Source organism: Pezoporus flaviventris, unplaced genomic scaffold (assembly GCF_033815535.1).
Source record: "Pezoporus flaviventris isolate CSIRO_AGI_PZ_B2104156 unplaced genomic scaffold, CSIRO_AGI_Pfla_v1 ptg000022l, whole genome shotgun sequence".
In the NCBI taxonomy this organism is placed as follows: Eukaryota; Metazoa; Chordata; class Aves; order Psittaciformes; family Psittacidae; genus Pezoporus; species Pezoporus flaviventris.
In genome coordinates, this window is record NW_026892570.1 from 1,705,805 (window position 1) to 1,723,121 (window position 17,317).

At 40.1% G+C, this 17,317-nt stretch overlaps 1 protein-coding gene across 4 annotated transcripts in view; it reads right to left on the reverse strand.

Moving 5' to 3' along the window:
- Positions 1 to 2,561: 2,561 nt before the first annotated feature.
- The window catches only part of LOC133270768 (transducin-like enhancer protein 1), a 73,647-nt gene continuing 58,891 nt past the window's right edge, over positions 2,562 to 17,317 (reverse strand). For all 4 annotated transcript variants that reach the window (XM_061456253.1, XM_061456251.1, XM_061456252.1 and 1 more), the window contains 6 exons: positions 13,352 to 13,601; positions 11,356 to 11,603; positions 5,061 to 5,208; positions 4,518 to 4,668; positions 3,663 to 3,739; positions 2,562 to 3,502 (listed from right to left, as the gene is read on the reverse strand). In XM_061456253.1, the coding sequence (XP_061312237.1) occupies positions 3,395 to 3,502; positions 3,663 to 3,739; positions 4,518 to 4,668; positions 5,061 to 5,208; positions 11,356 to 11,603; positions 13,352 to 13,601 (982 nt within the window). In that variant the 3' untranslated portion in view covers positions 2,562 to 3,394. The remainder of the gene's footprint in view (positions 3,503 to 3,662; positions 3,740 to 4,517; positions 4,669 to 5,060; positions 5,209 to 11,355; positions 11,604 to 13,351; positions 13,602 to 17,317) is intronic.

Below are 17,317 nucleotides of genomic sequence, written 5' to 3' on the forward strand. Positions count from 1 at the left end.
ATATATATATATACATATATACATATATAACAGCTGGCAAAGGATTTTGTTCAGTTGAACTGGTATTACCACAAATGTCCTCTTCATCAGTTATTGTTTGCACTGACATCTAGTACATAATTTGTAAGGATTCCCTGCTTCTATCTGGCGCTAGTGTTTGCCAGACCTGCACCCAAGTATCTCTGAACACTGAGGACCACCCAGCAAACAAATACTGTCCCAGGAAGGGGTAATCAAAGGAATGTTTCAGGATTGTAATTAAATTGACACGCGCCCACACACACACAAATAAATTACCTGCACCATAGTTATTGATGTACCTCTTTTTTTTCCATGTGCTTTTCCTAGTGCCTTTTCTGTTAATGCTGGTCAGGGTTGGTCTGCTTCTTCATTCAATATACAATTATTTTCATCCACTTATTTACACAGCACTACAAGAATTTATGGAAGTTTTAAGCTCTATTAGTTTTAAATCTTGTACATAATAGCATAGACCAAGATGCCAAAATTTCACCAAATGTATCTTTTAATTAAAAATTACATCTGGTGGAACAGGCTTTACTGTTTGACAAACGAAAGACAAAAATTTCATAAACTGCAAGTGAAACCTGAAAAAACATCTGGAGAGGACTATTGTATGCTGCATCCCCAAATTTGCAGACCCAAAGCTTAAAGCAGGTCTGATTGGGGGAAAAAAATCTTTCTTAATTACAAAGAAATATATGGTACAAATATGATTAAATTCATTCACACACATAAATAATGTCCAATTCCATAACTTCTCTGACTCATTGTGCATTCTGGAAGCTAACAAGAAAAGACAAGGTATTTCATTATTTTCCTGATACTATGATTTTGAACTTCCTTATTGCAAAGAGTGTGGTCTTCCTAACAACCACTATGTTGCAAGTTATAGCAGAACCGTTATATAAATGTTCCTGTGATACCAACTTTAAAGAAAGGCAAAAGAACATCTATGAAGTAAAAGCCAAGGTGACAGCAGTGTGGCAGAAATCCAAGTCTTCCAAATTTGCCACTGCTGCTAAATAAAGTCAATGATCACTGGCAGAGTCAGACATTTGCAAAAACTTCAATATGAAAACATGGTCAGTGTAAAATTCAAGTATCCTAGTACATACTCTCTTTTTAAGATTTCTCTTTTTAAAATGGCATAGCACTTCACTGTTTCAATGTATCAAATACAATTATTTCTTTGAAAAGCATTATGGTTCTCCTTTTTGTGTCAGTATGTGTGAAAGAAACATGACCACCACCTAAGCTGGGATGTCATTTTCATACAGATTTCATACTCACAACACAGCAACAGACAAAGATACAGATATATATGGATAGAACACTAATTTTAAATGTCTAGAAGACCAGATTATCCTGAATGGTTAACATTTTACATTCCAAATGCAAGGTTAATGTATTAAGGCTATTACAATTCTAGATGTTATAAAACTGGTTTCAGTAGAATGGTCATGAAAATTGAGAAGAAAACTGATGTCGCTTCAGACAGGAAATAGAGAGAAAATTTGCGCCCAGATGAGAAATTTCCTATCCAGTGAATGTATCTGTCAGTCAAACTTGTTTCTTCCTAGTTACATGTCTTTAAAGAGCACAGATATAGGCCATTGTCAAATTCTAGCAAAATGAGAAAGCAGCTCTTCACGGATGAGTCTCCCAGTTTGTGTAATCTGAATTATTTGTTCAAAGATACCTTTTCGTTCATCTGTACTCTCATTTGGCAACAGAAATTCCAATTAAATTTCAGAATGTAGGAAATATATGACCCTCACTGGTGCAACAGTTAGATTTGTCCAGCACAACATGGTAGAACTCATTAATCTGAAAAAACATGGTTAGAATAAAATGTACACATTCTCTCCTCATTCATTTCTCGAGTACACCGCAAAAACTTGAAGATGCATAACTTTGGTAACTGGCTGCTTAGCATGGCTCTCCACCAATGTTACACTGATTGAACAGGGGAAAGGACTGAAAGATTGTTCAGTACAAATATACAGACCCTGTAGGCCCGCGTAACATGGGACACTCAGGGAATTTAATTCTAATTAATATGTACAGTGGATTAGTTTACTTAAAAATAAAAATATTTCTTTGTCAATATTCTCACAAGAAATTAAGAAGTTAGTTTAACTTAATTCAGGTTAATCCACTTCACTTGCATCCCTGCAAGTATCTAACATTGTTTTAGGTGATTCCCTGTAAAACTTAACACTTTTGGTAATTTGATTAAATTCACCTGAATATCTAAGCATAGACAAGACATTAAAAAAGAAACAGTCCTTAACTACCACTTCTCTGTAAAATATTAACGATGCAACTTATCTAACTTTGATTAATCACAGACATCCTCAGTTAATGAATAAAAGCTCTGATGTATTTAGTTGAAATGTGGTTCGTGTATGAATTCTGTTCAGCTGAGGGAGAAAAGAGAGGGAAGTCACTCCCTCTTCTAGAGAAATGACCAAATGAACTATGATCAAGCACGTATTACTGTATCTGCCAAAGAACATATCCATGGGACATCAGAATAAACTTAAACTGCACAACTTTGTGAAATGTTCCATTTTTATATTTACACTATCATTAGTACAAAATTGCCTTTTAAGATTTCTGTAGCACAAGACAGTATTCTACTGGACTTGATACCCTAATATGTCAAAACAACTACTTTGAAGTATGATAAAGGAATCTAGGAAGAGTTATAAAGAATAAGACACCATTTTCAAACTATACATAGTGTTTGCTTTTGCTTCTAAAAAGGTACTTATATCCCCAAAAGGTTTTAAATTTTAAATAAGCAGGGTAGGCAGGGAGAGGACGGGGGGAAGACTGGTTGTTGGTACTAAAGCCTTTACTGTAATAAACTAAAGATATTTACAATTTATACAAATGCTTGACCTTCAACAAAAATACAAAACATATCACAAGATGCAAAACCAGAAAACAAGTTCATCTGAGACACCACTTCTCTACACAGGACAGAATGCAACTTGAACTGCACAGAACAGAAAAGTATTTATCCCCCATAATCAGGCAATGAGAACAATTTGCATGAGGTTACAAAGAAAGAAAAAAAAAATAAAAGGCTCCAACAGTCTTCAGTAGACTCGGCTTTTAAAAACTATGTCAAAAACCTACGCTACATCTGTCCATCTTGCCTCTGTGTTCCATTTGGTCCACGTAGCCAATATTTAGTTGCTGGATGTTGCCTTCTATTTTGAAAAATTGGAGCAGGTTCATGGCAAGGTCTGGAACCTCAGTACTTTTGTTCCTTTTTAAAAGGCAAAACTTTTCTACTTCTACAATTAAGAACAATTTTGGCCCAGTTCAACTTTTAAAAGTTATATCCCCATCATATTTTTCAGTAGATAACTTCATAGACTGTAGCCTTTTTGTCTCCAGAGCCAGTGACTATGTACTTATCATCCACAGAGATGTCACAGCTAAGCACTGACGAAGATTCTTTGGACTAGAAGAAAAATAGAAATATATTACATAATTTAAAAAAAAAAAGTCTGTTACCCTCATCTCAGCATCCCAGTTTGGGTAGAGATGTAAGTGAAGATATCTGAGTCCGCTCTTGGGACTCTGGGTGTTCTAGTTATCTTTAAAATCATCATCATCCCCACCTGAAAGATACTGGCTCCGTAAGGAGTTCTCCATGCATTAAGAAGGTTATCTTTCCCAGTACTGACAAACCATTTACCTAGAATATAAAACAGAAGGGCTATGAAAAACATGAAACACATATGGGTTTTCAACTCACACCTATGAAGTCTTTTATCTAATTCCTGCTGTAAAAGTTCTCACTACTAATCACATACTTTTGCTTACAATCGGTGTGGACACTGATGCTTTCGTAGCGTGTTAACATATTAGGAAATCCCTAGATTCTGTAAACTGAAATGTTTTTTTTGCACACAAATCAACCATCACAGCAGCTTTTAGATAAACAGATGGTTGTTTGTAGGTAAGTACCTTTGAACTCATAAAGCAGAGATATTTATTCATAACTTAAGAAACTGAGATACACTCCTGCTACGGAGAGTGCTGGCCACATGTGCACCTTGAGGCATGTAACACTGACTCTTCCCCAGTGGTTTGTAGTTATGATACTGCTCTGTGCTCTGTTAATTTTTAGCCTGTCTGTGCTGAGGAACATAAAGGTTTCACTTACATTTCTACTTTGGAGACGCTAATTAATTTGTAGTATGCATACTGGAACAGGCTGCCCAGAGAGGTGGTGGATGCTCCATTCCTGGTGACATTCAAGGCCAGGCTGGATGTGGTTCTGAGCAATCTGATCTAGTTGAAGATGTCCCTGCTCATTCCGGGGGTGTGGACTAGAATATCTTTGAAGGTCCCTTCTAACCCAAACTATTCTATGATTCTATGATTATCGAATGAGCTATGACTATGTATTAATGAATTAGTGAAATATGAACTAGACCCTGACTGCCAGTTTTGTGTTCAGTGCAACTTACCACAGTAAGCAAACTTGAGTGACAATACACAACTCTCATGAAGGTGCAGTTGATATTTGTCTGGTTTATTTACATGTAGCACTTCTACGTTGCTGCTCTCCATTCCCACAGCTAGCCATTCCCCAGTAGGACAATAACCAAGGGAAAATATCTGAAAATTAAATAACATTTACACTTATTTTTTTTCCTACAAATACTTTTTTTTTCTACAGTGATTAAATTGATTGGGAGAGGGAGAGAAAGAGCCAAATAAATTCACACTGTTCAATAGCAAGACTGCTGCTCAAAATTCAAGTGACTATAAATAATTCTGATCTTACATATTTAACTTAGAGTAATAGGCAAAGCGAGTAGTGTCAAGCTATCATTTTGTTCTGGAAGCTCAGCATATGAAAGCTCCAAAATATTGTGTTGTAAGCAGCCAAAAGGAAGAGCGGGAACAATCTGCCAGCTGCACTGGGCTCAATCTCAGCTTTCATCCTAAATGTTTCCCTCCCACCTTCCCCTCTTGCTTCCCCACACTGTAAGAAAATCCAGGTATACCTGTGATGTGAAGTCATGCTGTTGTAGCTGTCTTCCTTCTCTCAAGTCCCAGGATCTGACAGTGTTATCCAAACCTCCCGTCCAGAGCTTGGTACCATCGTTAGAAATGTCAATACAGCTGGCTCCATCTGTGTGGCCCTGGAATTGCCTGATAAAACAAACCAGACTGAATAATGATTTCCTGCCAGAGCTCAAGGTAAACACTGTTGTGGTGTTAGTTTTGGACTCTCTGTGTCTGCTGATGGGTAAAAATCAGCCCCTCCTTAATTTTTACCATGCATGAAATACAACAGTATTGCAAAAACATTTTCCAGGTGCTAGGAGAAATTAATTACATGATGGTTAGCTGAACAAAAGCAAGTACTTCCGATCGGGTTTTGAAAGCAAAAAAAAAACCAAAAAAATCCAAAACTTGGGAGAACAGTAAAGTACAGTAACTATACTTCAAAGCAATTAAGACGACTCAGATTAAAACAAGTGCTAAAAGAACAAAACTCCAGTTTCAGAACACAGCTTCTGTATTTTTCCTTGGCTGCAAGTCAAGATGATAAATAAAAGCAGACATATTAATAGAAAGGGATTCAGATAGCGATCCAGACAGTTAATCACAAGCATTGCTGAGTCAGCAAAGTTGCATACTCTGTGGCAGACGATCATAAAAATCTAAATGGTGTACTTCGTTCTAAAAACTTCTCATCAGTGATTCTTTGTCTTCAGCAACCAGAAGGTCATCTCAAGTCTTCCTTAACCCTTCGTCAAAAGCCTTCCGAGCCTCTTGCATTTTTCATCAGCAATTAGCATTAGGAAAAATCCTGTGACTCAATGTGAAAGGTGGAGGGCGTGGGGAAAAAGACAACTAGCTTGGGAATGAAGCATATGAATCACCACATAAAGGTCACACCACACATTTTGTTTTGCAGCTCTGGTCTCAAAATACCTCATGTTATAAATTAGCAAGATCAGTCAGCAAGTGGTGGAACACCTACAGCAAGCATCTAAAAGGCAAGGCAGTCACAAGATTGGGTGCACCTTTACAGAGACCAAGCACACAAAGGGCAAACTGAAGACTGTATATAGCTAATATCTTCTTTGTTCAACAGAAAGTAAAATTTGCATGTACATTAATACAACTCTGAATATAAATTTAGGATAATTATTGACAAATGGAGTATAACTGAAACACAGCAGATGAAGCAAATTCTTCACTGTTTGCATTTGGAACTTTTAAATTATCATGACCTTTCCCAATTCAGGCTCTCATGGTTTAAGCCCAGACAGTAACTCAGAACCATGTAGCCGCTCACTCACTTTCCCCCCCCTTCCTTCAGCCCCACTCCCGGAGGGATGGGGAGGAGAATCGAAAGAATGTAACTTCCACAGGCTGAGGTAAGAACAGTCCAGTGACTAAGGTATAACACAAACCACTACTGCTACCACCAATAATGATAATGATAAGGGAATTAACAGGGGAAGAGAATACAACTGCTCACCACTCCCTGACCAATACCCAGCCCAACCCGAGCAGTGATCTAGCCCTTCTGGGTAACTGCCCCTAGTTTATATACTGGGCATGACATGCTGTGGCATAGAATACCTCTTTGGCTAGTTTGGGTCAGGTGTCCTGTTTCTGCTTCCTCCCAGCTTTCCCTCCTCCTGGGGAGGAGCATGAGACACAGAAAATCCTTGGTCAGAGTAAACGTTAATGAGCAGCAACTAAAAACATTGGCGCTATCAGAGCTGTTCCCAGGCAGAAAGTCAAAAAACAGCACTGCACCAGCTACTAAAAAAGGAGAAATATGATTGCTACTGCTGAACCCAGGACATTATCCACCCCTTATTCCACACCATTCACATCGTGCTCAGATCCCACATTTTCAATATAACATCACTCTTATCTCGTATGCATACATATATATACACTCATACACAGAAAGAGATAGATTATTCCCAAGTGCATGGACCAATCCCTATAAAGCTGCTGAGTCCATCCGGTCCATGATGTCAGGCTCCATCTCTTGTAACAGTCTTTCAGAGCAGGAGAGGCTGTGTGCAGTGTTGGACTGTTGCCTGCTGATGATGCCGCAGAACTCGTCTGGTTTCATCAAAGTTCAGTCTTTGTTGGGATGACAGTTGGAGGGAAGTCAGGACCAGTCATTGGTGACCTAAAGACATCTAGTTGGTGGGCTATAAAAGTGCTACATAGCAGGCAACAGCATACAATTGAGTTCGTTGGCTGTTTTCCCCTAAAATCAAATCCCCTTGAGGTATACATCAGACTTTCCCATCTTCCCGCATTACCCACCAAGTATATTTGGGTCCCTGAGCAAAACCAGTCCCATAACTGGGTTTGCTTTTACCTGAAGCAGGAATAACCCAGACTGTCTTCCCCAGCAAATTCTTTATATGCACCACAGGAACTTTGTCCCCTTCTACAGTATGTAAAAGTTCTGACTAGGCTGGGCCAGCCCTGTTGGCAGATCCTCTGGTGTTGACCAACCAGGTGGCCTTTGGTAAGTGTGTATCCCAATGCTTGAAAGTCCCACCACCCATTGCTCTCAGTGTAGTTTTTAACAGCCCATTGTACCGTTCGATTTTCCCAGAAGCTGGTGCGTGGTAGGGGATGTGATATACCCTTGCAGCACATGTTTCACACTCATGAATAACGTGGGCAATAGTGTCCATTGTTAAGTCCACCCCTCAATCACGGGCCCATCTATATGTTGCATCTCTGCCCTGATGGCCTGAAGTGTCATGGGCCCACCAGGCCAAAAATAATTCACCTTTATGTTGCCAATCTAAGTCCATCTGAGCCACTTCAATCTTAGCCCCTTTATCCACTTGTTGGTTGTTCTGGTGTTCCTCAGTGGCCCGACTCCTGGGTACATGAGCATCTACATGGCGTACCTTCACGACCAGGTTCTGCACCCGGGCAGCAATATCTTGCCACAGTGCAGCAGCCCAGATGGGTTTACTCCTGCTTTGCCAGTTGCTCTGCTTCCATTGCTGCAATCACCCCCACACAGCATTTGCCACCATCCATGAATCAGTATAGAGGTAAAGTACTGGCCACTTTTCTCACTCAGCAATGTCCAAGGCCAGCTGGATGGCTTTCATCTCAGCAAATTGACTCAGTTAACGTCATGTTGACAGGGATTAGTCTTTATCACAGGAGCTGGAGTAAAATCAGCTCTTCCACTCCATCTGGGAGCCTGCTTACCAGAGACTGAAGCCGCAGCTTTCACGGGATGATCAGCCTTGACCTTTGTTCTCCTCTTCAATTCACCCGTTCCTCCAAATCTGAGGTAGGTTTTCCGTCCCACTACTTCATGTCTACTCCGTGATCCTGCAGGTAAAACCACAGGGTGGCCCGTGGCATGCACCTTCTATATCTTCTCTCTCGAGCAGTAGGATGCCTTTTGTTAATAGCTGAGACGTGTGTTGGTACATGTGGGGAGATGGATAGATCAGATAGATCATCTCTCAATTGTTTGAGGTCCTGGGACAGTTTTTCCACAGCTGAAATGATGGAAGGGGTGAGATTGTCTTCGAACTCTCAGAGTTTATGAACCATTTCATCCACTGTTAGTGGTACTATGTCATTTCAGGTTACTGTTGCCAATGAATGGGCATATGATGACGGTGCATTCCGTGTAAATTTCCGCCACATGGGTCGTGTACATTCAACTGCATCTGGATCTATGTATGCATCCACAGCATTCATCTTGATGTGATAGATGATCTCTACAATGACTGATTCCCTCAGAGACTGGATGCCTTTCTCTAGAGTAGTCCACTTGGCTGAATGACTCATAACATTGTCCTTGTATGGAAACCTTTCTTTTGCAGCTGCCAAGAGCTGCCTCCAAAGGCTGAGGGTCTGTTTCTCTCCTGCAATTGCTTCGTCAATTCGCCTTTCCCTAGCAAGTGATCCCAGCTGCTTGGTTTCCCTACCTTCATGAACTGGAAGTTCGTGATCGTCGGCCCCATTGCCCCAGCATCGGTACAACCAGGCGATGATGTGCTCCCTTGGTTGATGGGTAAATTCTTTTCGCACATTCCACAGTTTGGTTGAGGTCCGAGGTCGAGAAGTCACCTCCTTCTTCTGGTTCATGTGATGATGACTTCTGACCAGATGCTGTCCAGGGTAGTAAGTGCATAGCCACTGCTTCTTCATCTTGTTCCTTCATCTTTATTTTTTTTTTGCTTTTCCCCTTGTGTACAGGGGCAACCGATATCAGTACGAATTGATCCTCTGGTTTAGCTGCAGTGATTATCACTGCAGTTGGAGTAGCTGCAGTATCAGCTGTCGGGGTTTGGGTAGCTGCTGTACCTGTTGATGGGGTTGGCATAGCTCCTGTGTTTGGAGCTGGGGTAGCTGCATTATCTGTTGTGGTTGAAGTTTGAGTAGCTGCTGTACTTTTGCTGGGGCTTGTGTAGCTGCTGTGCTTGGAGCTGGAGTAGCTGCATTGTCTCTTGCTCTGCCCTCAATCCAAGGACATTTTTTTTCCCTTTGAAGATGCTGGATAGTGTTGAACAGGGCTCTGTAAGCACAGGGCAAGCCCCAGCACATTGCCATGATTTGTCTCTCTCTGGTATGACCAGAATGACCACACACCTCATCTAAGTGGTTTACTAATTTTTCTGGATTTTGAGCTTGTTCACTTGTGAACTTTCAGAGCCCTGGATGGGCCCACTGGCCTAGAAACTTCCCATACTATCCCACACACCCTGTCACTCATGACTGTCCAGCCTTGGGGAAAATCTCTTGGTCCTCCTATATCGTTGTCTAACCCTAGACAAGACCCAAACCCGACTCTGCTTAACTTTTGAGATCAGATGAAATGGTTGTGGGTAAAACACGCTCTGTATGCATGCCACCATGGTGATCCCAATCAGCAGGCAGGTCTCAAGGATACCCAAAGGCCATTGAAAACCTTCAGAACTCTCAAATGATGCTGTAAACAGTCTGTTGGGGGGCTGGGAGTGTAAGGGAATGTCTCCTTCACAGGCTGACCACACGAGGAGGGGGAAAAAGATGTATAATTGCTAAGCAAAGGAGAATCGAAAGAATGTAACTCCCACAGGTTGAGGTAAGAACAGTCCAGTAACTAAGGTATAACACAAATCACTGCCGCTACCACCGATAATAATAATGATAAGGGAAATAACAAGGGAAGAGAATACAACCGCTCACCACTTGCTGACCAATACCCAGTCCGACCCGAGCAGTGATCTAGCCCTTCTGGGTAACTGCCACCGGTTTATATACCGGGCGTGATGTGCTGTGGCATGGAATAGCCCTTTGGCTAGTTTGGGTCAGGTGTCCTGTCTCTGCTCCCTCCTGGCTTCCCCTCCTCCCTGGCAGAGCATGAGACTCAGAAAGTCTTCGGTCAGAGTAAACATTAATGAGCAGCAACTAAAAACACCAGTGTTATCAGCACTGTTCCCAGGCTGAAAGTCAAACACACAGCACTGCACCAGCTACTAAGGAGAAAAATGACTGCTACTGCTGAACCCAGGACATCATAATAGCGTATAACACTACTATTTTGGTAAGCATAAACCAAAATTTTTCTTGTCATGAACTACACAGCTAGTTGCTTGAAGCCATTTCACCGTCAGAGCACTAATACTGGATAGTGACCTGTCAGAAATGTTAATCTTCCTCTAATGCATTTATTAATCAAAGGTCTAACAAAAGATTTTAAAAGTAACTTACATTGCAATCCATTTATTCTCTGTGCAACCCACTCTAAAACTTTTAGAGATCAAATTCCCCCAAAAAACTCATATAGCTTTTTTTATGAGTGACCTAATATCAGTTCTTTATGATTTCCTGAGGAATTGACACTTTCAACTGCTTTTGTAAGTTTAATTTTAATACTTACCATCACTAAATATGAACTGAAAATTCTCTTTATTACTTAACAAAGCTTAGGACAGAGGAACACACCTCAAAGAGTTCCCTAAGTTACGTTCAGTCTACACCAACCACAAACCAGCAAAACTGCTGACTGTAGAAACCTGCAGACAAATCCCAACTAACCAAAACCAACAGAAACTTTCAGCATGTTATGGTCCAACCCTTTAGGTAGGCCCTGAAGCGCATCTTCCAAGACTAGGCTGACGCTACCAAAACTAGTTTCTGCTCAACTCAGGTGGCAAACCACATTCTTTGTATAAGAAATACTATTTACTTTGCTGTCAGGAACCATTATTCAGGAAGATAAATATTTATGCAGCTGTCCAAAGAGTAACTTCTATCAAAGTTTTCTGTAAATAAGTAATGACTCACCTGACCAATGTCTGATTATGCAGATCCCACACTGCAATGTTCCCATCACTGCAGCACGAAAAGCACACCTTGGAATCAGGGCTGATAGCCAGAGCATAGCAGGCAGGGGCTGAGGATGTCAGCTCTGCTTTTATACGAGGAGTTGGTGCTGCCAGGTCCCATATGGACAATGTGCTGGCTTCTCCGCCAACTATTAGGGTGCATCCATCAGGCAGCAATTTACAAGAGCGGATGTAGTTATCTCTGTTCTGTACAACACAAATCACCTCAGTTATGTTAATACATGCCCTGCCAATAATGACCACTAATACAATTCCGACTGCATCCAAGTTTTAAACAGTATGCAATTTTTTCCATTATCAGAGTACTGAAGAGGAACCAGGAAATTCTAAAAGGCTTCAGACACCTATTTCTCATCACTAACCAGAGACTGCAGCTGCAGAAACCAAACTGCAGACTTCTGCTGTCACAATCTACTCTGTTTTAAACCTGATGAATGACGAGTCTGCCAGCTCATTACACAAAAACAGAGCCAAAGTAAGCTTGCGTTTCTGCAAGTGCACTCCACCAGTGAAGGTCACCAACAACAGAAATATTAAATCAAATGACCTTTCATTTGGCATTTAGGTAACCCTATGCAAAAGTGTGTTTCAAGTCTCATGCCCTTCAGGTTTTGGAGTTCCTTTCAAATACTATTTTGCATTCACCACTGTAAAGTTAAAATATGAAGTAATCCCATAGTGCTCCTGAATTTATGTTGGTCCTTGTTCAGCATGACTCTTATCATACTTGTATCATTAGTTTCACATTAATGATACTATTGCTGACTGAGAGGTACTACAGGGGATTTAGAACTGGAAAACATTTCAACCTTCACTTATTACAAGCTTGACTTCTTAAGTATATTGGATACCCACTTCTCCATAACAGTTGCTGAATTAACCAACACTTCTTTAGGAAATGGAGGGTTAAGATCTGTAACTCAAAACATACAAAAAACCACTGCAAGAAGTAGTCAAGAGCATTCCTACTACTATTCTCTTATTCATAAAAACAGGGAACAGTAATTTGTGCAGTGGGCTTAGTCTTGTCAGTCATTACTGCTCCATAGCTAAAATGAAGGCAGGTAGGACTTTGCATTCAGATTGATACCTGCCACAGAACAGAATACATACTCAACCATACTTTTACTACTAGACAACTAACATAAGAGTAGCAGTAAATAAAGGGTAAAGGCTAAACCCAAACTAAACTAAAACAAAAACTACATTACATTTAATTGGATCAACACTGAATCTAGAATTATTCTCATTCAGAATATATATTAGTGTGCTTTGTGACAGTAAGTCTTCTTAACATTTCACAAATGTTTATGCTGCTTCTAACATGAGAAGCATGTTTAATTGAGCCATCCTTTTTTTTTAATTAGCTTTTCTGCTACCTATACTGATGCACTCAGTCCCTTTCAGATCCTGCAGATGTGGGAACAACCAACCAAAATGTGTAACTCGTGGATCACCAACAACAGCACAGAGACTTAAACTGACCTTCATACTTTGTCACATTATTTCATTATGTGGTTGCTGTCCTCTTACACAAAAATCCGGTTGTCACTGCTGGTGTGAGTGAAACACCTAGGAAAGTTCTGTGCAGCCCTGCATAAGCCTGATACATTCCTTTTAAACTCATGCACAAAAATCATCAGCATGACTAGAAGGGGAAAAAAGTAAAAAAATCAGCTACATTCTCTACTCAGAATTCTTATCTGATCTGTTACTTGACCCCTAGTGATGGTATTTATCCCTAAACAAACCAGAACTCTTTTCCACAACTCCACCTGTTACGTGTTAAAAAAAGACAGCTAAATACATAAATCAAGAAACAGAACTGCCTGCTATTTCCATGTAATATGAAGAGAATACAGACAAGGCCAGCTATTTCCTTATTGAGTCTCCAAGCAGAAGGTACCCTTATGCACAAGTTCCTGTTGACCTACCAGGCAGTCCAGCTGGGAGACAGGGCTCTTGTTGCCAGGCTGGCTGATGTCCCAGACTTTGACACACCCTTTCCCACCTGTATATACATGTCTCGTGGGGTTGCTGATGGTAACTGCACACACAACTTCCCCGTGGTTCAGAGTGTTGATCTGACGGGCATGGCGAGGGATTCCTGGACCAATGAGGGCATCAGGAGGGAAAGGAACAGGCTGCATCTGACCATCTGCAGTAACATGAAAGGAGTAGGCTCTTTTGGGGAAGAGAGAGAAGACAAAACCAAAAGTATAATCATCAGCCAGTTAGAGTGGCATAGTGCAAGAAAATGAGTATTTTTTATTTGATCTTTCAATCTTTTTTTCATGACAATCAGAGCTACAGTGCCAAGTCATGCATGCACATGAAACCTCAGAAGGAGACAAGGATTCACAAAAGGTATTTTCAGCTTGCCTCACCTGAAGCATTCGTGCAGTGGATAAACACGTTAAATTCTACTCTTAACTCTGTGCACTAAGGTCATGGCTGGTATCTGTCAGCCACCTGGATAATCAAAGGAACTTTCAAGCCCTGGTTTCTAGCCAGCAGTTCCAAGTCTTAGCCTGCAAGTCCTGCAGCAACAATCCCTCACCAGGCACTACTACTCTTCCAGTGCTCTTCCATGAGACCTGCACATGTTGCCTTGCAGAACCACTAGCCAAAGCGCAATTTTTGCTCCATTTCTGCACCTCATCTTTAACATCAGCACTAGCTGTGCTCACATACCTCTCTTTCCAGCTGGTAACTAGTGCTTTAAACAGAAAATAGAAATTTGCAGAGCGGTTGTGCACACCTTTCATAATGAACCCGATACCATCTTCCCATTATTATATTTTCTTGAATTTTTCAGAAAAGCTGAAACGCTTGGTTTCCCAGGTAGTTCTGGCACTTCTGTAACACCTAAAGTGAATCCCAGCACTGAAGAAAAACTCTTCTTTAGGGAAAGTACACAAAATTATTTCTTCATGTTCATGGCAATGCTGAAAGTCAGCTGTACTTACAGACCAGAGCACAAACAGTGGGTAATAAAGGTTTCAAGTGCAGAGGGGGATTCTTTGTTTCCTTTAAATAATAATGAAAATACTCCTGCAAAAGGCTGCTTTTTGTTACACTGGTGATCTCTTTTCAATTCTTTTGTTTTAAACCCATCCATAGCACATATTTTTAATGCTGTCATAACGTCATTATTCAAGAGGCCAAAGTGGATAAAAAAATGTTGAGATCTTTTCCCCTTATCTCCCCATTAATAAGCTATGGTCTTTATAGTGATAACTTCATTTTTCTAATACATTCTTGTGTTCAAAATTGCCCTTTCTTTTCCAAATGTACCTTCTTCCTCAGAAATCTTCAGTCACTGTAGCTCAATATTAGTATTGCATCACTCTAGCAAGGACCAAACAACAGATAATTCAATTTAATCTTCTGTTCTGAGCTACTATTTTCAAAGCATTTTATTGCACGTTACCAAGTACTGCACAGTTTGAAAGGAAGAACAAGCAAGATGACTGGATCTGTGACAGACATCACAAAGCAACTGAACATGCCCAGGAACAGAGCAGAAGATAATTCCTTTGAAAAACAGTGAGAAGTGGAGAACCAAAAGAACTTTACAGTTCTTTCAAACAGATGGTAACAGTGGAAACAGGCCCAAGCAACACCACAGTTTTCTCAAAAGGGTAAAAACTGGTTAACAATAATGCTATTAAACAAAAGAAGTTAATACGCCTGCTCAAAGAATACACAGAAATGGAGGATGAAAGAGTGCAAAAGATGACAAATCATTTTGGTCACGTAAATGTCAGGAATGGGAAATGCAAGATAAGAAAGGAAACATGAGGTTCACTCCATTACATGTATACAAGATTCACAGCCTATCAAATGTATTTCTTCCCACAGGACCCTTTATCTTTATTTGTATGAAGAATTACAGTAATGATAAGGGCTTAACTAGAAATTTGTTTGATTTCCATGAAAAGGAGTAGAGACAGAACTGTCCCAAAGTAGTTATTCACTAAACAGATGATGAGAGAGAAAGCAGAAAAGGAGTGGCAACAAGACTAGTCAAGGCTCAAAAACTGCTCTGGTTCAGATACAGAATCCAGCTAGTCATAGCACTTAAGATGTTGAAAAGATGGGCCCGATCCTGGGCTCCAGATCAAAGTCAGTTGCAGAGTATTTGTTAGCAGTAAGAGTACACAGATCTGCACACAACTCTGAAGTCTCAGCCTGTCCCTGCTTTTATCATGGACTGTAAAAAATAATCGAGCAAGCATTAAACCATTTTTTCCGGCATAAATAAAATTAACAATCCACTTTACATGACTTTTTTCTTTTAACGGAAGATTGCAACATAAATGTTCTGTTCAAGTCAAAACACCTAAATAATTGGTATCTTGAAATGCTTCTGTGCATACACAAGGCTTCTCAATTCTGGCTGAGATGGGGTGGGAGGAAGACAATAGGAACATTTTTCAAGTACTTCACGCATACTGTAGAATTATGATGACTCTTCTGCTCTGAAACACCAGAGACTTATGCAGTGTACTTTTAATCTAATCACACAGAATTTCCACAGTGTGCCCGTATTTAAAGTGAAGTTATATATATCTTAAAAGTAGTCTCTCTTTTTTATCATCCTGAGTAGGCATTTGCTTCCAAGACCAGCTGGTCAGGACTCAAGATGACAGAGTTTTAGGGCTTAACAAACCATCTATAATTTTTTACAAGCCAAGACAGCTTTTTCTGCAGTGCAAGTTATCGGCAATCCACTGTATAAAGAAATGGCTATACATTGCCAAATCCTTCTGTCCCTCCCAAGAGAAGCACACAGAACAGTAAATGTTCCCATTTGCATGAAGATGTGAGTCATGTCATGCTAACATCACCACGGTCAGCATACTTCTGTGCACTAGTAACCTGTATCTACTAGCTATTATGGTATAACTTTGCATTACACATACCTTTCACTTTGAAAAAATCTTTCATCATTTACCAGACTGACACTCCCTGGACAAGGAAAGCTTCTGACTCCAGAACGAAGTACTGGAAACAGCCTTCCATTAAAGTATTCCTCATTGTGCATTCACTGAACAAATGTGAAGGTCAGAAGAACTGAAATATTTTTTATTTTTGCTTTGAGCAATTCACTAACAGCATGCTATTTCTTTCCAAAAACACATACAAAAGTCAGCTTCTAACTAGAAGTTGAAAGAGTTTTCACGTGGAATTTCCTTTTCCCACTAAAATGAGAAATGTGTATTTTCAGCTCTGTGTCTGTAACGCCTCATGCTTCAATTAAAACCACATTTAAAAAAAAATACGGGGAAATACGTTTGCTCTCAATCCTACCATTAATTCACAATTTTAAACTGCAGGGAAGCAATAACATGGATATAAATCTTCCCAGTAAGCCTGAAAATCTGTGCTTAGTGCACAATTCAGCTATGAGAAGGTGTGGTTCACATCAAGGAGAAATCCACAAGAACATTAATTTACCAGCTACAGAAGACTAAAAGATAATAAGTACCTTGCTATGCAAAGCAAAAAACATGATTACAAAAACACACCAAGAACTTGCAATCCAGGGCACAGTTAAATGTATCAGAATGACAGAGGGCAAAACTCTGACACCACATGTCCATGTCCAAAACTAGACCTGATTTCCTGCCCACAACCTAAGACAAAGATAATTATTGATTAGGTGATACCTCAAAACAATCTGGAAGGAAATCCCCAAAAAAACCCCACCACCAACAAAAAAACAAACAGAAGAGCTCCTAAAACGACAATAATCTACTACTGATCGGAATCAACCTTGAAACCAAGAATATGGAAATTTACTTGATGCACATTCATACAGACAAGTCCTTGTCTGCAAAATTAATTACTGAACTACAAACAACTGAAAACAACTAACATGAGATCATATCTGC